This window comes from Passer montanus, unplaced genomic scaffold (genome assembly GCF_014805655.1).
Source record: "Passer montanus isolate IOZ18808 unplaced genomic scaffold, ASM1480565v1 scaffold472, whole genome shotgun sequence".
Taxonomy (NCBI): Eukaryota; Metazoa; Chordata; class Aves; order Passeriformes; family Passeridae; genus Passer; species Passer montanus.
This window is the reverse complement of record NW_024369619.1, coordinates 6,963-28,860: the sequence shown is the minus strand read 5'-3', so window position 1 is coordinate 28,860 and position 21,898 is coordinate 6,963. Positions and strand designations below refer to the sequence as shown.

Below are 21,898 nucleotides of genomic sequence, written 5' to 3'. Positions count from 1 at the left end.
GGCGGCTGCGCGCTCTGGCCGCGGCCAAAGGCGAGTGGACGTGCGGCGTGCTGCTGACCGCCCTGGAGCGGCTGGAGGGGCCGCCGCGGCCGGGGCCCTTCGGTGAGTGACCGCTCCGATGTCCGGCCGGGCCCTTCGGTGAGTGACCGCTCGCTGTCCGGCCGGGCCCTTCGGGGAGTGACCACTCCAATGTCCGGCCGGGCCGGGGCCCTTCGGTGAGTGACCGCTCCGATGTCCGGCCGGGCCGGGGCCCTTCGGGGAGTGACCGCTCACTGTCCGGCCGGGGCCCTTCGGTGAGTGACCGCTCACTGGTGAGTGACCGCTGCAATGTCCGGCCAGGCTGGGGCCCTTTGGTGAGTGACCACTCGCTGTCCGGCCAACGGGTGGTGGTCACTGCAGGGGTCACTCCAGCGGTCACTCCAGGGGTCATTTTGGGGATTTTCCCAATTTTTATGGCTCCAAACTTCAGGGAGTGACCACTCCAATGTCTAGCCATGATCTGGGAGGGGTCAGTGCCCAGTGGTCACTCCAGTGGTCACTCCAGCGGTCACTCCAATGGTCACTCCAGTGGTCACTCCAGTGGTCACTGCAGTGGTCACTGCAGTGGTCTCTCCAGTGGTCACTCCAGTGGTCACTCCAGTGGTCATTTTCCCCTTTTTCCCAGATTTCTACGACCCGCAGCGCGACGCCGCCCCCGCGCACCGCTCGGACTGTCCGTGCTGCCGGCCCCAGGAGGAGGAGGAGGAGCCCAGAGCCGGGGAGGAAGGCCCCGAGGAGGAGGAGGAGGAGCCCAAATTTGGGGATGAAGGCCTCGAGGAGGAGGAGGAGGGAGAACCCAAAAACGAGGAAGAAAACCCCGAGGATGATGAAGGAGAACCCCAAAACGAGGATGAAGGCCCCGAGGATGATGAAGGAGGCGAGGAAGGCCCCGAGGATGATGAAGAAGCCACATTTGGGGATGAAGGCCCCGAGGATGATGAAGGAGAACCCCAAAACGAGGATGAAGGCCCCGAGGATGATGATGGAGGTGATGAAGGCCCCGAGGATGATGAAGGTGGAGGCGACGAAGGCCCCGAGGATGATGATGGTGGAGGAGGGGATGAAGATTAACGGGGGGAGGGGCTGAGGAGGAGGAGGAGGGTGGGGAGGAAGATGATGGAGGAGATGATGGTGAGGCTGAAGATGAGGAGGAATTTTGGGCCTCCATGATGATGAAGATGATGATGATGATGGTCTCCATGATGATGATGATGAGGATGAAGATGAGGAGGAATTTTGGGCCAAAAAAAGCCCAAAATGGACACTGGGGCCTCCATGATGATGACGATGATGAAGATGATGATGAGGGTGATGAAGATGATGATGATGATGATGATGGTCTCCATGATGATGATGATGAGGATGAAGATGAGGAGGAATTTTGGGTCAAAAAATGCCCAAAATGGACACTTGGGTTGCGATGAAGATGATGGAGATGAAGATGATGAAGATGAGGAGGAATTTTGGGTCAAAACCAGCCCAAAATGGAGACCTGGTCCTCCACTTTGATGAAGATGAAGATGATGAAGATGAGGAGATATTTTGGGTCAGACAAAGCCCAAATTGGACACTTAGGTCGTGATGAAGACGATGGAGATGAAGATGATGATGATGATGATGATGATGAAGATGAGGAGGAATTTTGGGTCAAAAAAAGCCCAAAATGGAGCTTTGGGCCTCCATGATGATGAGGATGATGATGAGGATGATGATGATGAAGATGGCCTCCATGATGATGATGATGAAGATGAATTTTGGGTCAAAAAAAGCCCAAATTGGACACTTGGTCCTCCACGATGATGAAGATGAAGATGAAGATGATGAGGATGATGAATTTCGGGTCAAAAAATGCCCAAATTGGGCCTTGTCCCACCCCACCCCCACCCGGAGCCTTCCTCCCTCCCCTCCTCCCCCTCGCCCCGCCCCCAATAAAGCGGGGGTTCCACGACCCAAAACCCAACCATGGAAGGTTCTCCATGGTTCCCATGACCAAACCCCAACTTTTAAGAGTTCTCCACAATTTTAATGACCAAAAAGTCCAACTTAGGAGGGTTCTCCTTGGATTTAACGCTGAAAAGCCAACTTTTAGGGGTTCCACGACCCAAAAGTCCAACTTTTGACGCTTCTCCTTGGTTTCAATGACCAAAACCCAACTCTGGAAGGTTCTCCATGACTTTAATGACCAAAACCCAACTTCTAAGAGTTCTCCACAACTTTAATGACCTAAAAGTCCAACTTTTGAGGGTTCTCCTTGGTTTCAAGACCGATGATGAAGATGAAGATGAAGATGATGAGGATGATGAATTTCGGGTCAAAAAATGCCCAAATTGGGCCTTGTCCCACCCCACCCCCACCCGGAGCCTTCCTCCCTCCCCTCCTCCCCCTCGCCCCGCCCCCAATAAAGCCCCGCCCCCAATAAAGCCCCGCCCACTCCGCGTTGTAACCAAACCCCAACTTTTAAGATTTCTCCACACTTTTAATGACCAAAAAGTCCAACTTTCGAGGGTTTTCCTTGGTTTTAATGACCAAAACCCAACTTTTAAGAGTTCTCCACAACTTTAATGACCTAAAAGTCCAACTTTTGAGGGTTTTCCTTGCTTTTAATGACTTTTGAGGGTTCTCCTTGACCTCCATGACCAAAACCCAACTCTGGCAGGTTCTCCATGATTTTAATGACCAAAACCTAACTTTGAAGAGTTCTCCACAATTTTAATGACCAAAAAGTCCAACTTTTGAGGGTTCTCCTTGGTTTCAATGACCAAAAAGTCCAACTTTTGAGGATTCTCCATGATTTTAATGACCAAAACCCAACTTTTGAGGATTCTCCTTGACCTCGATGACCAAAACCCAACTCTGGAAGGTTCTCCATGACTTTAATGACCAAAACCTAACTTTGAAGAGTTCTCCACAATTTTAATGACCTAAAAGTCCAACTTTTGAGGGTTTTCCTTGGTTTTAATGACCAAAACCCAACTTTTGAGGATTCTCCTTGGTTTCAATGACCAAAACCCAACTTTTGAGGGTTCTCCTTGACCTCCATGACCAAAACCCAACTCTGGCAGGTTCTCCATGATTTTAATGACCAAAACCCAACTTTTAGGGGTTCCACGACCCCAAAGTCCAACCTTTGAGGGTTCTCCAGGGTTCCCACGAGCAGAACCAGCTCTGGGGGCTCTGCCGGCCCCCCGTGAGCCGCGTGGGGCTCGGGGGGTTCCCCCGAAGCCCCCCTAGATGCGGAAGCTCTCGGCCTTGCCGTCGATGTGCCGCAGCCGCAGGTAGACGTCGGTGCCGACGCCCTGCAGCGACTGCAGCACCAGCGACCCCCCCAGGTACTCGGCGTAGGCGCGCGACGTCGGCAGCCCGAAGCCGAACCTGGGGGCACCAGAAATAACAAAAAGTGGCCCCAAAATGGTCCCAAAATCCCAGAAAAGTCCCCCAAAAAATACCCTAAAATACCCACCCCAAAAACCCGACAATCCCACCCCAAAAACCCCAAATCCCACCCCAAAAACCCCCAAATTTACCCCGAGGCTGAACCTGCGGGGCACCAAAAATAACAAAAAGTGGCCTCAAAATGGTCCCAAAATCCCAGAAAAGTCCCCCAAAAAAATACCCCGAAATCCCCACCATAAACCTGAAAATCCCACACCAAAAACCCCACCAAAATCCCCAAATCCCACCCCAAAAACCCCAAATTCCCCAAATTTTCCCCGAAGCCGAACCTGGGGGGCACCAGAAAGGAAATTCCCCCCAAACCGCGGGCACCTCATGGCGTTCTTGAGCAGCTCGGGCAGGACGTAGTCCAGGGGCAGCGGGATGAACGGGAAGCGCGCCGCCACGTGCCCGTTGATGCGCACACGGGGAGCGTTCCCGTACTGGTGTTCACATAAACGCCTGGGACACGCGTGTGACACACGTGTGACACACCTGAGTGACACCCGTGTCACCTGTCCTGTCAGTCACTGTCACCCCCTGTCACTCAGTGTCACTCGGTGTCCCTGTCCCGTGCCCGTTGATGCGCACACGCGGGGCGTTCCCGTACTGGTGCTCACACAAACGCCTGGAACACGCGTGTGACACACGTGTGACAGGTGTGACACACCTGAGTGACCCGTCCTGTCACCCCCTGTCACTCAGTGTCACTCAGTGTCACCCCGTGTCACTCGGTGTCCCGTGCCCGTTGATGCGCACACGCGGGGCGTTCCCGTACTGGTGCTCACACAAACGCCTGGAACACGCGTGTGACACACGTGTGACACACCTGAGTGACCTGTCCTGTCAGTCACTGTCACCCCGTGTCACTCGGTGCCACCCCCTGTCACGGGCACACCTGGGACAGGTGTGACTCACCTGTGTCACCTCACCTGTGTCACCTGTCCTGTCTGTCGCCGTCACCTGGGGTCCCCAGGTGTGCCCAGGTGTGTCTCAGGTGTGTTTTTACCCCCCAGGTGTGTTTTGGGTGTATCCCAGGTGTGCCCAGGTGTGCCCAGGTGTGTCTCAGGTGTGCCCAGGTGTGTTTTGGGTGTGTTTTGGTGTATTTTGGGGGTGTCCCAGGTGTGTCTCAGGTGTATTTGGGTGTATTTTGGGTGTGTTTTGGGTGTATTTGGGTGTGTCCCAGGTGCGCTCACCTGGCGAAGTCCACCCACTTCTCGATGAGTTTGGGTGTATTTCAGGTGTATTTGGGTGTGTTCAGGTGTGTTTGGGTGTGTCTCAGGTGTGTCTCCCCACTTCTCGATGAGTATTTCGGGTGTATTTCGGGTGTATTTCTCACCTGGCGAAGTCCACCCACTTCTCGATGAGTTTGGGTGTGTTTTGGGTGTATTTCAGGTGTATTTTGGGTGTATTTTGGGTTATTTTGGGTTACCTGGCGAAGTCCACCCACTTCTCGATGAGTTTCTTGGGCGACAGGCGCGTGCAGATGATGCCGACGAAATCCGGCTGCGGGTCGGGGGGAAAAGGGGGAAAAACGGGAAAAGTGAGAGAAAGCAGTGAAAAGTGAGAGAAAAACGGGAATTTGGGGGAACCGGGGGAAACTGGGGGAGATTTGGGGGAATTTGGGAAAAAATGGGGGAAAAATAAGAAAAAAAAAGGGAAAAATGAGAAAAAATGGGGAAAAATTGGGAAAAAATGGGAGAAAATTTGGAGAAATTTGGCAAGAAAATGGGGAAAAATGGGGAAAAATGAAAAAAAAAGAGAAAAAAAGTGGAAAAATTTGGGAAAAATGGGGAAAAATGAGAAAAAATGGGGAAAAATTGGGAAAAACGGAGAAATTTGGGGGAAAATGGAGGAAAATGAGAAAAAAACAGGGAAAAAATGGGAAAATTGGGAAAAAATGGGGAAAAATGGGGAAAATTTGGGGGAAATTTGGAAAAAATGAGGGAAAAATAAGAAAAAAGGGAAAAGGGAAAAATGAGAAAAAACGGGGAAAATTTGGGAAAATTAGGAAAAGTGGGGAAATTTGGGGAAAAACAGGAAAAAATAGGGAGAAAAAAGGAAAAAAAAAGAGAAAAAATTGGGGAAATCGGGGAAAAATGGGGAACATTTGGGGGAAAATGGGGAAAATTTGGGGAAAATTGGGAAAAAATGGGGAACATTTGGGGAAAATTGGGAAAAAATGGGGAAAAATGAGAAAAAACGGGGAAAAATTTGGGAAAATTGGGGAAAAACGTGGAAAAATTAGGAAAGAACTGGGAAAAATTGGAAAAAATTAGGAAAAATTTGGGAAAATTTTGGGAAAATTGGTAAAAAATAGGGACAATTTGATATGAACTTGGAAAAAAATTGGGGGGGAAATTGGGAAAAATTTTGGAAAAAGAATAAATAAAAAAGGGGAAATGAGAGAAATGGAAAAAATGTGGAAAAATTGGGAAAATTAGAGAGAAATTTGGGGAAAATTTGGGGAAATTTGGGAAAAATTGGGGAAAATTTAGGGGAAAATTCAGAAAAATGGAGGAAAATTGGGGAAAATTTGGGGGAAATGGAGAAAAATTTGGGGAAATTGGGAAAAATGGGGGGAAAATGAGGAAAAAGGGAAAATTTGGGAAAATTAGGAAAAGTGGGGAAATTTGGGGAAAAACAGGAAAAAATAGGGAGAAAAAAGGAAAAAAAAAGAGAAAAAATTGGGGAAATCGGGGAAAAATGGGGAAAATTTGGGGAAAAATGGAGAAAAATAGGGAAAAATGAGAAAAAAAAAGATGAAAATTTTTGGAAAATTGCGGGAAATGGGGAAAATTCGAGGAAAAATGGGGGGAAATGGGGAAAATTTGGGGAAATTTGGGAAAAATTGGGGAAAATTTAGGGGAAAATTCAGAAAAATGGAGGAAAATTGGGGAAAATTTGGGGGAAATGGAGAAAAATTTGGGGAAATTGGGAAAAATGGGGGGAAATGGGGAAAATTTGGGGGAAATGGAGAAAAATGGGGGGAAATTGGGAGAAATGGGGGGAAATCAGGGAAAACTGGGATGAATGACCTGACACACCTGGACAGGTGATTCACCTGTACTGTCACACCTGTACTGACACACCTGTGCCTGTCACACCTGTCCAGGTGAGCTCACCCTGTCCTCATGCAGCGCCAGGTGATTTACCTGTACTGACACACCTGTACTGACACACCTGCACAGGTGATTTACCTGTGCCCAGGTGAGCTCACCTTGTCCTCGTGCAGCGCCAGGTGACTCACCTGTATTGGCACACCTGTGCCTGTCACACCTGTGCCCAGGTGATTCACCTGTACTGTCACACCTGCACAGGTGATTTACCTGTGCCTGTCACACCTGTACTGACACACCTGTACCTGTGTTACCTGTGCCCAGGTGAGCCCACCCTGTCCTCATGCAGCACCAGGTGATTCACCTGTACTGACACACCTGTGCCTGTCACACCTGTGCCCAGGTGATCTATGGGTACCTGTCACACCTGACACACCTGTCCCCAGGTGAGCTCACCTTGTCCTCGTGCAGCGCCAGGTGATGCGCCGCCAGCATCCGCATGCCCAGGCGCGACGTCAGCGTCTTGTCCAGGAACGGCCGCAGCAGCCGCTCATCCTGACAGGGGAGACACAGGTGAGACCAGACAGGTGAGACAGGTGTGCTATAACTGCCCCAGGTGTGTTAGAGCTGCCCCAGGTGTGCTGTACCTGCCCCAGGTGTGTTATATCTGCCCCCATGCGTGTTTTAACTGCCCCAGGTGTGCCCAGGTGTGTTATGGGTATCCACAGGTGAGATCAGACAGGTGAGATCAGACAGGTGAGATCAGACAGGTGAGATCAGACAGGTGAGAGACAGGTGAGATCACACAGGTGAGATCAGACAGGTGAGAGACAGATGAGAGACAGGTGTGTGTGGGTGTGTCTCAGGTGTGTCCCAGGTGTGTCCCAGTTACCTGTATGTGCCTGCGGCACTCCCTCAGCCCCTCGGCCAGCAGCGTCACCACGTCCTTGTGATCCTCCAGCAGCTGCCGCAGCAGCGCGCAGTACTGCGCCTCGTCGCTGCGCACCTGGATCTGTGCAGGTAACACAGGTAACACAGGTGAGAGACTGACAGGTGTGACAGTGACAGCGCTGCGCCTCGTCGCTGCGCACCTGGATCTGCAGGTGAGATACAGGTGAGACAGAGAAAGGTCAGACACAGACAGGTCAGACACAGACAGGTGAGACAGGTGAGACAGAGACAGGTGAGACAGGTGAGACAGAGACAGGTCAGACACAGACAGGTGAGACAGGTGAGACACAGACAGGTGAGACACAGACAGGTGAGACACAGACAGGTGTGAGACAGGTGAGACAGACAAGTGTGAGACAGGTGAAGCACAGACAGGTGAGACACAGACAGGTGTGACAGTGACAGCGACAGCGCTGCGCCTTGTCGCTGCGCACCTGGATCTGCAGGTGAGACAGGTGAGACACAGACAGGTGAGACACAGACAGGTGAGACACAGACAGGTCAGACACAGACAGGTCAGACACAGACAGGTGAGACACAGACAGGTGAGACACAGACAGGTGAGACACAGACAGGTGAGACACAGACAGGTGAGACACAGACAGGTGAGACACAGACAGGTGAGACACAGACAGAGGTGAGACACAGACAGGTCAGACACAGACAGGTGAGACACAGACAGGTGAGACACAGACAGGTGAGACACAGACAGGTGAGATCAGACAGGTGAGACACAGACAGGTGAGACACAGACAGGTGAGACACAGACAGGTGAGACACTGACAGGTCAGACACAGACAGGTGTGACAGGTGACACAGGCGTGACTCAGGTGTGATGCACCCGTGACAGCAACTCGCAGGACTGGGAATCATCGCTGCACACCTGGATCTGGCCAGGTGTGTCCCTCACACCCCCAGGTGTGCCCCCAGGTGTGCCCAGGTGGCCCCCAGGTGTGTCACTCCCTCACTCACCGGGGGGAAGTCGCTCAGTTTCTGGAAGGCGCGGATGTACAGCTCGTGCTGGGGGGGGAACATCAGAGAATTACGGGGATTTCGGGGGATTTTGGGGAATTTTATGGAATTTTATGGAAATTTTCAGGAAATTTCCGGGAATTTTTGGGATTTTAGCGGAATTTTTGGGAACTTTTAGGAATTTTATGGAAATTTTTCGGAATTCTGGGGAATTTAGGGGAATTTTTGGGAATTTTCTGGAAATTTTTGGGAATTCTGGGGAATTTAGGGGAATTTTTAGGAATTTTCTGGAAATTTTTGGGAATTTTATGGAAATTTTTGGGAATTTCAGGGAATTTTTGGGAATTTTCTGGAAACTTTGGGGAATTTTTAGGAATTTTATTGAAATTTTTGGGAATTTCAGGGAATTTTTGGGAATTTTCTGGAAACTTTGGGGAATTTTTAGGAATTTTATTGAAATTTTTGGGAATTTCAGGGAATTTTTGGGAATTTTCTGGAAATTTTGGGGAATTTTATTGAAATTTTTGGGAATTTCAGGGAATTTTTGGGAATTTTCTGGAAATTTTGGGGAATTTTATTGAAATTTTTGGGAATTTCAGGGAATTTTTGGGAATTTTCTGGAAATTTTGGGGAATTTTATTGAAATTTTTGGGAATTTCAGGGAATTTTTGGGAATTTTCTGGAAATTTTGGGGAATTTTATTGAAATTTTTGGGAATTTCAGGGAATTTTTGGGAATTTTCTGGAAATTTTGGGGAATTTTATTGAAATTTTTGGGAATTTCAGGGAATTTTTGGGAATTTTCTGGAAATTTTGGGGAATTTTATTGAAATTTTTGGGAATTTCAGGGAATTTTTGGGAATTTTCTGGAAATTTTGGGGAATTTTATTGAAATTTTTGGGAATTTCAGGGAATTTTTGGGAATTTTCTGGAAATTTTGGGGAATTTTATTGAAATTTTTGGGAATTTCAGGGAATTTTTGGGAATTTTCTGGAAATTTTGGGGAATTTTATTGAAATTTTTGGGAATTTCAGGGAATTTTTGGGAATTTTCTGGAAATTTTGGGGAATTTTATTGAAATTTTTGGGAATTTCAGGGAATTTTTGGGAATTTTCTGGAAATTTTGGGGAATTTTATTGAAATTTTTGGGAATTTCAGGGAATTTTTGGGAATTTTCTGGAAATTTTGGGGAATTTTATTGAAATTTTTGGGAATTTCAGGGAATTTTTGGGAATTTTCTGGAAATTTTGGGGAATTTTATTGAAATTTTTGGGAATTTCAGGGAATTTTTGGGAATTTTCTGGAAATTTTGGGGAATTTTATTGAAATTTTTGGGAATTTCAGGGAATTTTTGGGAATTTTCTGGAAATTTTGGGGAATTTTATTGAAATTTTTGGGAATTTCAGGGAATTTTTGGGAATTTTCTGGAAATTTTGGGGAATTTTATTGAAATTTTTGGGAATTTCAGGGAATTTTTGGGAATTTTCTGGAAATTTTGGGGAATTTTATTGAAATTTTTGGGAATTTCAGGGAATTTTTGGGAATTTTCTGGAAATTTTGGGGAATTTTATTGAAATTTTTGGGAATTTCAGGGAATTTTTGGGAATTTTCTGGAAATTTTGGGGAATTTCAGGTGTGCCCAGGTGTGTTTTTACCCCCCAGGTGTGCCCAGGTGTGTGTGATGACTCCCAGGTGTGCCCAGGTGTGCCCAGGTGTGTTTTTACCCCCCAGGTGTGCCCAGGTGTGTGTGATGACTCCCAGGTGTGCCCAGGTGTGCCCAGGTGTGTTTTTACCCCCCAGGTGTGTCTCAGGTGTGCCCAGGTGTGCCCAGGTGTGCCCCCAGGTGTGTCTCAGGTGTGCCCAGGTGTGTCCAGGTGTGCCCCCAGGTGTGTCACTCCCTCACTCACCGGGGGGAAGTCGCTCAGTTTCTGGAAGGCGCGGATGTACAGCTCGTGCTGGGGGGAACACGGCACACAATTACGGGGATTCCGGGGGATTTTGGGAATTTTTGGGAATTTTAGCGGAATTTTTGGGAACTTTTAGGAATTTTATGGAAATTTTTGGGAATTCTGGGGAATTTATTGGGAACTTTTATTAATTTTATTTAAATTTTTCGGAATTCTGGGGAATTTAGGGGAATTTTTGGGAATTTTCTGGAAATTTTTGGGAATTTTATGGAAATTTTTGGGAATTTCAGGGAATTTTTTGGAATTTTCTGGAAACCTTGGGGAATTTTTAGGAATTTTATTGAAATTTTTGGGAATTTCAGGGAATTTTTGGGAATTTTCTGGAAATTTTGGGGAATTTTATTGAAATTTTTGGGAATTTTCTGGAATTTTTAGGAATTTTCTAGAAATTTTGGGGAATTTTGTAGGAATTTTATGTCAATTTTTGGGAAATTTTCAGTAATTTTATGGAAAAAATTTTTGGGAATTCTGGGGAATTTAGGGGAATTTTTGGGAATTTTCTGTAAATTTTTGGGAATTCTGGGGAATTTAGGGGAATTTTTGGGAATTTTCTGGAAATTTTTGGGAATTTTATGGAAATTTTTGGGAATTTCAGGGAATTTTTTGGAATTTTCTGGAAACCTTGGGGAATTTTTAGGAATTTTATTGAAATTTTTGGGAATTTTCTGGAATTTTTAGGAATTTTCTAGATATTTGGGGGATTTTTTGGGAATTTTATGGAAATTTTGGGGAATTTTGTAGGAATTTTATGGCAATTTTTGGGAAATTTTCAGTAATTTTATGGAAATTTTGGGAAATTTTATGGAAATTTTGGGGAATTTTTAGGAATTTTTAGGAATTTTATGGCAATTTTTGGGGAATTTTCAGTAATTTTATGGAAATTTGGGGGAATTTTGGGGAGAAATTTTTGGGAATTTCAGGGAATTTTTGGGAATTTTCTGGAAACTTTGGGGAATTTTTAGGAATTTTATTGAAATTTTTGGGAATTTCAGGGAATTTTTGGGAATTTTCTGGAAACTTTGGGGAATTTTTAGGAATTTTATTGAAATTTTTGGGAATTTCAGGGAATTTTTGGGAATTTTCTGGAAACTTTGGGGAATTTTTAGGAATTTTATTGAAATTTTTGGGAATTTTCTGGAATTTTTAGGAATTTTCTAGAAATTTTGGGGAATTTTGTAGGAATTTTATGTCAATTTTTGGGAAATTTTCAGTAATTTTATGGAAATTTTGGGAAATTTTATGGAAATTTTGGGGAATTTTTAGGAATTTTTAGGAATTTTATGGCAATTTTTGGGGAATTTTCAGTAATTTTATGGAAATTTGGGGGAATTTGGGGGAATTTTGGGGAATTTGGGGAATTTCTGGAAAATTTTGGGAATTTTGGGGAAATTCTGGAAAATTTTGGGAATTTTGGGGAATTTTCTGGAAATTTTCTGGAATTTTTCGGGAATTTTGGGATTTCTTGGGAATTTTGCAATCCCACCCCCAAGAATTTTGGGAATTCCCAAAAAATTTTTGGTAATTTGGAGAATTTTTTTTGAAATTTTGGGAATTTCAGGATTTCCCTTAAAAATTTTTGGGAATTCTGCGCAAATTATGGCAATTTTTGGGGAATTTTCAGTAATTTTATGGAAATTTGGGGGAATTTTGGGGAATTTCGGGAAAATTTTGGGAATTTTGGGGAATTTTCTGGAAATTTTCTGGAATTTTTCGGGAATTTTGGGATTTCTTGGGAATTTTGCAATCCCACCCCCAAGAATTTTGGGAATTCCCAAAAAATTTTTGGTAATTTGGAGAATTTTTTTTGAAATTTTGGGAATTTCAGGATTTCCCTTAAAAATTTTTGGGAATTCTGCGCAAATTTTGGGAATTCCCTGGGAAACTTTTGGGATTATTTTGGGAATATTTTGGATTTTTTTTTCCCAATTTTTTTATTTTTTTTAATCTTGTCAATTTTGGGATTCCCTTAAAACTTTTGGGAATATTTTGAGGATATTTTGGGAAAAATTTCAGGTAATTTTGGGAAGGATTTTTTTTTTTTAGCAAATTTTTCAGAAATTTTTGGGATTTTCTTTCGGAATTTCAGGAATTTCAACATTCCCTTAAACTTTTTAGGAATATTTTGGGGTCATTTCACCAATTTTTTTTTTTTTGGGAAAAAATTTTTAATTATTTTCTCATAATTTTCACCATTCCCTTGAATTTTTTGGGGAATAATTTGAATTTTCTCCTCGCGATTTTTCCCAAATTTTTTTTTTTTTGGGAAAAAATTTTTAATTATTTTCTCATAATTTTCACCATTCCCTTGAATTTTTTGGGGAATAATTTGAATTTTCTCCTCGCGATTTTTCCCAAATTTTTTTTTTTTTTGGGCTTTCAGGATTTCCGTAAATTTTGGGGGTTATTTTGGGGTGATTTTGGGGAGTTTTGGGGCGTTTCGGGGCTCACCACGTGCAGGATGGTGGGGTTGCAGCCGATGATGAAGGGAAGGTTCCGGAAGCCCTGGATGCGGTGGGCGATGCGCACGGGCAGCTCCTGCTGCAGGTACCGCGCGCTTTTCTGGGCAAAAAACCCCAGTTTTGGGCAAATCCCCAACTTTTATCCTCCCCACAAACCCCTGGGATTTTCACACCCAAGTTTTGGGGGGTTCTGCCCGGCCAAACCCACAGAACTCCCCAAAAAATGCTGAATTTTCACCCCAAAAATATTGAATTTTCCACCCCAAAAATGTTGAATTTTCACCCCCAAAAATGCTGAATTTTCACCCCAAAAATGTTGAATTTTCACCTCAAAAATATTGAATTTTCACCCCAAAAATGCTGAATTTTCACCCCAAAAATGTTGAATTTTCACCCCCAAAAATGCTGAATTTTCAACCCCAAAAGACTGAATTTTCACCCCCAAAATACTCAATTTTCACCCTAAAAGGTTGAATTTTCACCCCAAAAATGTTGAATTTCCATCCCAAAAATGTTGAATTTTCACCCCAAAATTTTTGAATTTACACCCCAAAAATACTGAATTTTCACCCCCAAAAACGTTGAATTTTCACCCCAAATTTTTGAATTTTCACCCCAAAAACGTTGAATTTTCACCCCCAAAATGTTGAATTTTCACCCCAAATTTTGGGCAAATCCCCAACATTTATCCTCCCCACAAACCCCTGGAAATTTGGGGATTTTTAAACCAAATTTTTGGGGGTTTCTGCCCGGCCAAAGCAACAAAATTCCCCAAAAATGCTGAATTTTCAAACCCAAAAATGTTGAAATTTCACCCCACAAATTTTGAACTTTCACCCCAAAAATGTTGAATTTTCACCCCAAAAATGCTGAATTTTCCCGCCACAAATGTTGAATTTTCACCCCAAAATTTTTGAATTTCCACCCCAAAAATGTTGAATTTCCACCCCAGAAATGTTCAATTTCCACCCCAAAAATGTTGAATTTTCACCGCAAATTTGTGACATTTTCCCCCAGATTTTTTACTTTTCACCCCAAATTTTTGAGTTTACACCCCAAATTTTGGATGTTTTACAAAAACGTTGAAATTTCCCCCCAAATTCTGGAGGTTTCACCCCCAAATTTTGGGGACCCCTCCTCCCATTTTCCCCCAAATTTTGGCCTCCCCGACCCCTTTTATCCCCCAAAATTGACAGAATTCCCCCAAATTTTAGGCCCCCTCCCAAATTTTGGGGACCCCTCCTCCCGTTTTCCCCCAAATTTTTGGCCTCCCCAGCCCCTTTTACCCCCCCCAAAATGGACAAAATTCCCCCAAATTTTAGGTCCCCTCCCAAATTTTGGGCAAAATCCACTCAAATAACCCCAAAATCCCCTCAGGGACACCAAAATCCCCTCAGGGACCTCAAAATCCACACAAGGGACCCCAAAATCCACCCAAAGGACCCCAAAAATCCCCTCAGGCACCCCAAAAACCCCTTCAGGGACCCCAAAATCCACCCAAAGAACCCCAAAAATCCCCTCAGGGACCCCAAAAACCCCTTCAGGGACCCCAAAATCCACCCAAAGGACCCCAAAAATCCCCTCAGGGACCCAAAAAATCCCCTCAGGATCCTCCCAAGGGACTCCCCTAAATAAGAGATCCCAAAACCTCCCCAGGGGCCCCAAAATCCCACTCCGGGACCCCCTTTTCCCCTCAAAATCCTACAAAAAAACTGTCAAAACTCCATTTTCCCCTCAGAGTTTCCCCAAAATAAAACCTCCAAATGCCCAGAATCCTGAAAAAGAGGATTTAAGTATCTGGAACCCCATTTTTTACCTCAAAATCCCCGTCCCTAAACTGCCCCAAAACCACTTTTCCCCTCAAGAGTTTCCCCAAAATAAACACTCAGAAGAACCAACACCCCAAAAAAGATGATTTAAGTCGCTGGAACCCCTTTTTTCCCCTCAAAATCCCTCCAAAACCGCTCCAACACTCCCTTTTCTCCTCAGAAATCCCCCAAAAACTGCTCAGGGACCCCTTTTTCCCCTCAAAATCCTCCCAAAAACTACCCCGATTCACTTTTCTCCTCAGAGTTTCCCCAAAATAAAAATTAAAAAGGTCCAGGACCCCTTTTTTCCCCTCAAAATCCCCCCAAAACCGCTCCTGGACCCCCTTTTCCCCTCAGAGTTGCCCCAAAATAGAAACTCAGAAGATAAAGGACACTCCCGTAAGGGGATTTAAGTGTCCCGAACTCCTTTTTTTCTCTCAAATTCACCCCAAAACCGCTCTGGGATCCCCTTTTTTCCTCAGAAATCCCCCAAAAACTGCTCAGGGACCCCCTTTTCCCCTCAGAGTTCCCCCAAAATAGAAACTCAAAATCCCCTCAGATGGTCCAGGACGCCCCTATAAGGGGATTTAAGTGTCCCGAACTCCTTTTTTCCCCTCAAAAATCCCCCCAAAACGGCTCCGGGATCCCCTTTTTTCCTCACAAATCCCCCAAAAACCGTTCGGGGACCCCTTTTTTCCCTCAAAATCACCCCAAAACTACCCCAGAACCACTTTTCCCCTCAGAGTTTCCCCAAAAACAAAATTTAAAAGGTCCGGAACCGCTTTTTTCCCCTCAGAATCCCCCCAAAAAATGCTCTGGGACCCCTATTTTTCCTTCAAAATCCCCCCAAAACCGCTCCGGGACCCCTAAGGTCCGGAACCGCTTTTTTCCCCTCAGAATCCCCCCAAAAAATGCTCTGGGACCCCTTTTTTTCCTTCAAAATATCCCCAAAACCGCTCCGGGACCCCTTTTCCCCTCAGAGTTGCCCCAAAATAGAAACTAAGATGGTCCAGGACGCCCCTCTAAGGGCATTTAAGTATCTGGAACTCCTCTTTTCCCTCAAATTCACCCCAAAACGGCTCCGGAACCCCTTTTTCCCCTCAGCATTCCCCCAAAACTCCTCAGGGACCCCTTTTTCCCTTTAATCCTCCTCTATTCCCACCTCTCCGCCCTCCCTTCTCTCCAACCCCGTGTCCCAAACATAACCCCGGCGTCCGGACACTCCCTTTCTCCCTCAATTTTCCCACAAAAAACCCTTCATTTTTACCCCAAAACCCCTCAAATTTACCCCAAAAAACCTCCCCAATCTCCCCCCTCACCAACCAGCGGCCCCGGGGCCTCCCCGACACCTCCCCCGGGTTCGGCTCCTAATGGACTCGCCCGTTCCCGCCCCTGCCGTTGTTTCCCCCCCCCCCCGCGCGTTCCCCTCAGGGTGGTACGGTCCGGCCGCACTGCGCGTGCGCGGAAGCCTGAGGGGGAGCGGCGGGAAAGCGGCGCCCCCTAGCGGCGGAGGTATGAGGGGGCTCGGTTTATTTTGGGGGAAAAAAATAAGGTTTTGGGATTTTTTCTGAGGGGAAAAAAGGGACCCCAAGCTATAAATCCAAGGATTTTGGGAAAATTTGAGAGGAAAAGGGGCTTCCAGTGCATTTTTTTTTGGGGGGGAAAGGATTTGGGGATTTTTTCTGAGGGGAAATGGGGTCCCCAATCCCGTTCTGAGGGAAAATTGAGGGAGAAAAGGGAATTTCAAATAATAAATTCCCTTTTGGGGCACAACTGAGGGAAAATGGGAATTCCAGAGGCTTTTTGGGGTGAAAATTGAGGGAAAAAAGAAAATCTGGAGCGTTTTTGGTGAAAAAAAAATGAGGGAAAAGGGAATGTCAAAATCTAAATTCCCTTTTTGGGGGAAAATGTTGGGAAAAGGGGTCCCACAAAGGGGTGCTGGGGGATTTTGGACACTTTTTGGTATCTTTTTATCACTTTAATGCAATTTTTGACTCGAAACATTTCAGTGTCAGTTTTGATCAATTTACTGTACGTTTCGATCACTTTAATGCTATTTTTGACTCATTTAAGACGCTTTTCTGTAGCATTTACTCACTTTAATGTCATTTTTATGCATTTTAATGCCATTTTTGACCCTTTTAAGGCACTTTAGTATCACTTTTGGTCACTTTAATGCCATTTTTGATCACTTTAATGCCGTTTTTGGTCACTTTAATGCCACCTTTCATCACTTCAATGCCATTTTGGGTTACTTTAATGCCATTTTTGGTCACTTTTGGCCACTTTAATGCCATTTTTTCTCTATTTAAGACACTTTAATGTAACATTTTCTCCATTTCCTGTAACTTTGCCTCCCTGGACCCCAATTTTGGGTGAATTTCAGTCAGTTTTGGGTCAGTTTTACTCGGTTTTGGGTGGTTTCAGGTCAGCTTCACTCAATTTTGGGTCTTTTTCCATCGGTTTTGGGTCGTTTTGATCAATTTTGAGTAATTTTCGCTTGGTTTTGAGTTGGTTTCACTCAATTTTGGGTCATTTTCACTCAGTTTTGTGTGGATTTCCCTCAGTTTTGGGTGGTTTCAGGTGGATTTCACTCCATTTTGGGTGGATTTCACTCAGTTTTGGAAGAGTTTCACTCAATTTTGGGTCAATTTCTCTCAGTTTTGGGTGATTTCTGGTCAGTTTCAGTCAGTTTTTGGTCATTTTCACTCAACTTTAGGTCATTTTCAGTTGGTTTTGGGTCAGTTTCAGTTTTGGGTCATTTTCTCTCAGTTTTGGGTTGTTTCAGGTTGATTTCACTCCATTTTGGGTCAGTTCCACTCCATTTTGGGTGATTTTCACTCCATTTTGGGTCATTTTCTCTCATTTTTTGTGGATTTTCACTCCATTTTGAGTCAGTTTCACTCAGTTTTGGGTGCATTTTTCTCAGTTTTTGGGTGGTTTCAGGTCGGTTTCACTCCATTTTGGGTCATTTTCACTCCATTTTGGGTCATTTTCACTCCATTTTGGGTCGGTTTCCCTCCATTTTGTGTCGGTTTCCCTCCATTTTGGGTCGTTTTCTCTCCATTTTGGGTGGTTTCAGGTCGGTTTCCCTCCGTTTTGGGTCATTTTCACTCCATTTTGGGTCGTTTTCACTCCGTTTTGGGTGGTTTCAGGTCAGTTTCCCTCCATTTTGGGTTGGTTTCACTCCATTTTGGGTCAGTTTCACTCCATTTTGGGTCTTTTTTCTCAGTTTTGGGTGGTTTCAGGACGGTTTCCCTCCATATTGGGTCAGTTTCCCTCCATTTTGGGTTGGTTTCACTCCATTTTGGGTTGGTTTCACTCCATTTTGGGTCATTTTCACTCCATTTGGGGTCATTTTCACTCCATTTTGGGTCATTTTCACTCCATTTTGGGTCGTTTTCTCTCCATTTTGGGTGGTTTCGCGTCGGGTTCCCTCTATTTTGGGTGGATTTCCCTCCATTTTGGGTCATTCTCTCTCATTTTTGTGTGTTTTCACTCCATTTTGGGTCCATTTCACTCCATTTTGGGTGGATTTTTCTCAGTTTTGGGTGGATTTCTCTCCATTTTGGGTCTGTTTCCCTTCATTTTGGGTTATTCTCTCTCATTTTTGTGTGTTTTCACTCCATTTTGGGTCAGTTTCACTCCATTTTGGGTCATTTTTTCTCAGTTTTGGGTGGTCTCAAGCCGGTTTCCCTCCATTTTGGGTGGATTTCACTCCATTTTGGGTCGGTTTCCCTCCATTTTGGGTCATTTTCTCTCCATTTTGGGTGGATTTCCCTCCATTTTGGGTCCGTTTCACTCCATTTTGGGTCATTTTCACTCATTTTTGTGCGTTTTCCCTGGTTTCCAGCGGCGCAGGTTGAGCCCCAGCAGCGCCAGGTTAACCCCGTAGGTGCTGAGGCAGACCACGCACAGGTCCCCAATGTTTTGGGGCATTTTCTCTGTTTTGGGTCAGTTTCACTCAGTTTTGGGTGCATTTTTCTCAGTTTTGGGTGGTTTGAGGTCGGTTTCCCTCCATTTTGGGCGGATTTCCCTCCATTTTGGGTTCGTTTCACTCTGTTTTGGGTGGATTTTTCCCAGTTTTGGGTGGATTCAGGTCGGTTTCACTCCATTTTGGGTTGGTTTCACTCCATTTTGGGTCTGTTTCCCTCCATTTTGGGTCATTTTCTCTCCATTTTGGGTGGGTTTCCCTCCATTTTGGGTCGGTTTCACTCCATTTTGGGTCATTTTCTCTCCATTTTGGGTGGGTTTCCCTCCATTTTGGGTCGGTTTCACTCCATTTTGGGTCATTTTCTCTCCATTTTGGGTGGTTTCAAGCCGGTTTCCCTCCATTTTGGGCAGATTTCCCTCCATTTTGGGTCATTTTCACTCCATTTTGGCAGATTTTCACTCATTTTTGTGCACTTTCCCTCGTTTCCAGCGGCGCAGGTTGAGCCCCAGCAGCGCCAGGTTAACCCCGTAGGTGCTGAGGCAGACCACGCACAGGTCCCTGAGGCCGAAGAGCAGGACGCCCCCGAGCCACAGCGAGGCCAGCGCCGAGGCCACCGACGTCCCCAGCAGCGTCACCGCGGCCGCCCGGCCCCGGCAGGTGCCTGGGGGAAGCGTCACCGCGGCCGCCCGGCCCCGGCAGGTGCCTGGGGGAGGGGGACAGGGGTCAGGGGGGGCGTGGTGGGCCCGGAGTGCCACCCAGGGGCCACCCAGGGGCCACCCAGGGGCCACCCAGGGGTCACCCAGGGGTCACCCAGGGGTCACCAGTGTCCCCAGAGGGTCTCCAGTGTCCCCAGTCCCTCCCAGTGTAACCAGTTTGTCCCCAGTTGGTCCCCAGTTTGTCCCCAGCTCATTCCCAGTGTTCCCAAAGTGTCCCCAGTCCCTCCCAGTGTCCCCAGTTTGTCCCAGTCCCCCTCCCCAGTCCCTGCCAGTGTCCCCAAATCCCTTCCCAGTCCCTCCCAGTGTCCCCAAATCCCCTCCCAGTCCCTCCCAGTGTCTCAGTGTCCCCAGTGTCCCAGTGTCCCCAATGTCCTCAGTGTCCCAGTCCCTCCCAGTCCCTCCCAGTGTCCCCAGATCCCCTCCCAGTGTCCCTAAATACCTTCCCAGTCCCTGCCAGTGTCCCCAAATCCCTTCCCAGTCCCTCCCAGTGTCCCCAAATCCCCTCCCAGTCCCTCCCAGTGTCTCAGTGTCCCCAGTGTCCCAGTATCCCCAATATCCTCAGTGTCCCAGTCCCTCCCCAGATCCCCTCCCAGTGTCCCTAAATACCTTCCCAGTTCTTCCCAGTGTCCCAGTCCCTCCCAGTGTCCCCAAATCCCCTCCCGGTGTCCCCAGATCCCCTCCCAGTCCCTCCCAGTGTCCCCAAATCCCCTCCCAGTCCCTCCCAGTGTCCCAGTGTCCCAGTCCCTCCCAGTGCCCCCAAATCCTCTCCCAGTGTCCCCAATGTCCCAGTGTCCCAGTGTCCCCAGTGTCCCAGTCCCTCCCAGTCCCTCCCAGTGTCCCTGTCCCCAGTGTCCCCATTGTCCCAATGTCCCCAGTGTCCCTGTCCCTGTGTCCCCAGTCCCTCCCCGTGTCCCCAGTCCCTCCCCGTGTCCCCAATGTCCCCAGTGTCCCAGTGTCCCCAATGTCCCCAGTGTCCCCATGTCCCCAATGTCCCCAGTCCCTCCCAGTGTCCCCAGTTTGTCCCAGTCCCTTCCAGTTTGTTCCAATCCCCTCCCAGTTTGAACCAGTCCCTCCCAATCCCCTCCCAGTTCGTTCCAGTCCCTCCCACTCCCTCCCAGTTTGTCCCAGTCCCCTCCCAGTCCCCTCCCAGTTTGTCCCAGTCCCCTCCCAGTCCCTCCCAGTCCCCTCCCAGTTTGTCCCAGTCCCCTCCCAGTCCCTCCCAGTTTGTCCCAGTCCCCTCCCAGTCCCTCCCAGTTTGTCCCAGTCCCCTCCCAGTCCCTCCCAGTCCCCCCCAGTCCCTCCCAGTGCCCCGGTCCCGGGGTTACCCAGCAGCCCCTGCAGCAGGTAGAAGAGCAGCCCGATGGCGCCGTTGGGGACGTTCAGGGCGCTGTCCCCGCCCAGCACCGGCTCCACCAGCCCCAGGCCACGCCCCCACCTGGAAAAGGGGCGTGGCACCACCGAGACACGCCCACAGCCCAGACTGACACGCCCCCATGCCCATATATGGTGTGCGCAGGTGGGTAAGCCACACCCCTTGTGGGGTTTTAAAGCCACACCCCCAGATTGCACTGGTGCTTTGGTGCTGTAAGCCACGCCCCCTTAGAGAAGCCACACCCATTCCTCCCCCAATCTTCATGTCCATATATGGTCATAGCTAGGTTAAACCACACCCCCACACCCATATACGGGCATGGCATGGCCACACTGCAATATGACAAGCAGAAGCCACGCCTTCATGCCCATATATGGAAACAACAACACAAACCACGCCTTCATGCCCATATATGGAATTAACCAACATAAACCAAGCCTCCATGCCCATATATGGAAACAACAACACAAACCACACCCTTATGACCTTATATAGACACAAGCACCTCCTCTATGCCCATATATGGGCATAAATGCTATAAGCCACTCCCCCTCATGAATACAAGCTTAAGCCACACCTTCACAGCTATACAGGGGTGTGACAAAGCCACGCCCTCTTCACCATATATGGTGCAATCCAAAGCCACGCCTCCACATCCATATATAGACACAACATGTAAGCCACGCCCACTGTGACCATATATGGGCACAAGCCACGCCCTCACACCCATATATGGACATACAGAACCTGCCATTATGCCATATATGAGGGTAATTAACATAAGCCCGCCCCTAAACAAAGACACGCCCCCACACCCACTCCCGCCATTTTAAGCTCCGCCCCTTTCCCCTCACGACCCCCGCCCACAGCGCCCCCTAGCGGCCCGCCCTTCCCCTCACACCATTGGCCGCCGCCTCACGCAAGCCCCGCCCACTCCCGTTCCCGCCCTCCTCCTCCCGTTACTCCCGGTGCTTTTACCGGGAGGAGAACACCCGGGTGCAGGACACGGAGGGCCCCAGGTCGCAGGCGGCTCGGTACGACGGGTCCCTCGCCGCTTGGTGTTCCACATGCAGAGCGTACAGCGACAGCGCCGCGCCCGCCACGCACAGCGCCGCCCGCAGCGCCGCCGCCATCGTTCAACCCCCATTGGGCGGCGCCGCTGCCACTCCCACCTCCCCTCTCCGCTGATT

At 47.3% G+C, this 21,898-nt stretch overlaps 3 protein-coding genes across 4 annotated transcripts in view; 1 reads left to right on the top strand and 2 right to left on the bottom strand.

Annotated features, from left to right (window-relative positions):
* LOC120508516 (major centromere autoantigen B-like) overlaps positions 1–1,202 on the top strand; it is a 4,160-nt gene extending 2,958 nt beyond the window's left edge. The window contains exons 3-4 of the mRNA XM_039722195.1: positions 3–102; positions 665–1,202. Of these exons, the coding sequence (XP_039578129.1) occupies positions 3–102; positions 665–1,110 (546 nt within the window). The 3' untranslated portion in view covers positions 1,111–1,202. The remainder of the gene's footprint in view (positions 1–2; positions 103–664) is intronic.
* A 1,729-nt stretch (positions 1,203–2,931) lies between these two features.
* BCKDK (branched chain keto acid dehydrogenase kinase) lies at positions 2,932–18,625 on the bottom strand. Its single transcript, XM_039722194.1, has 9 exons — positions 18,510–18,625; positions 16,126–16,186; positions 12,868–13,014; positions 10,360–10,407; positions 7,423–7,542; positions 6,987–7,085; positions 4,904–4,977; positions 3,773–3,933; positions 2,932–3,607 (listed from the first exon to the last, which is right to left on the bottom strand). Exons 1-9 carry the CDS (start codon positions 18,623–18,625, stop codon positions 3,267–3,269), a joined length of 1,167 nt encoding a protein of 388 aa, XP_039578128.1. The 3' UTR covers positions 2,932–3,266.
* Positions 16,650–21,889, bottom strand: LOC120508519 (vitamin K epoxide reductase complex subunit 1-like). 2 transcript variants are annotated; one of them, XR_005629004.1, is made up of 4 exons: positions 21,687–21,889; positions 20,662–20,771; positions 19,022–19,281; positions 16,650–18,990 (listed from the first exon to the last, which is right to left on the bottom strand). XR_005629004.1 is itself a non-coding variant. In XM_039722199.1 (3 exons), exons 1-3 carry the CDS (start codon positions 21,839–21,841, stop codon positions 19,076–19,078), a joined length of 471 nt encoding a protein of 156 aa, XP_039578133.1. In that variant the 5' UTR covers positions 21,842–21,888; the 3' UTR covers positions 16,650–19,075. The 2 variants fall into 2 exon arrangements, 1 of the variants encoding a protein (XP_039578133.1); XM_039722199.1 differs by having other exon boundaries at positions 16,650–19,281; positions 21,687–21,888.
* Positions 21,890–21,898: the final 9 nt, after the last annotated feature.

Coding starts and splice junctions, on each gene's coding strand:
- BCKDK (XM_039722194.1), bottom strand. CDS start 18,625: ATGCCCCAAAACATTGGGGACCTGTGCGTGGTCTGCCTCAGCACCTAC. Junction 7,086..7,422: donor AGTGCCGCAGGCACATACAG/GTAACTGGGACA, acceptor CTCCCCTGTCAG/GATGAGCGGCTGCTGCGGCC. Junction 4,978..6,986: donor TGGCGCTGCACGAGGACAAG/GTGAGCTCACCT, acceptor CCCGACCCGCAG/CCGGATTTCGTCGGCATCAT.
- LOC120508519 (XM_039722199.1), bottom strand. CDS start 21,841: ATGGCGGCGGCGCTGCGGGCGGCGCTGTGCGTGGCGGGCGCGGCGCTG. Junction 20,772..21,686: donor ACCCGGGTGTTCTCCTCCCG/GTAAAAGCACCG, acceptor CCCCTTTTCCAG/GTGGGGGCGTGGCCTGGGGC. Junction 19,282..20,661: donor CCTGCTGCAGGGGCTGCTGG/GTAACCCCGGGA, acceptor CGCTTCCCCCAG/GCACCTGCCGGGGCCGGGCG.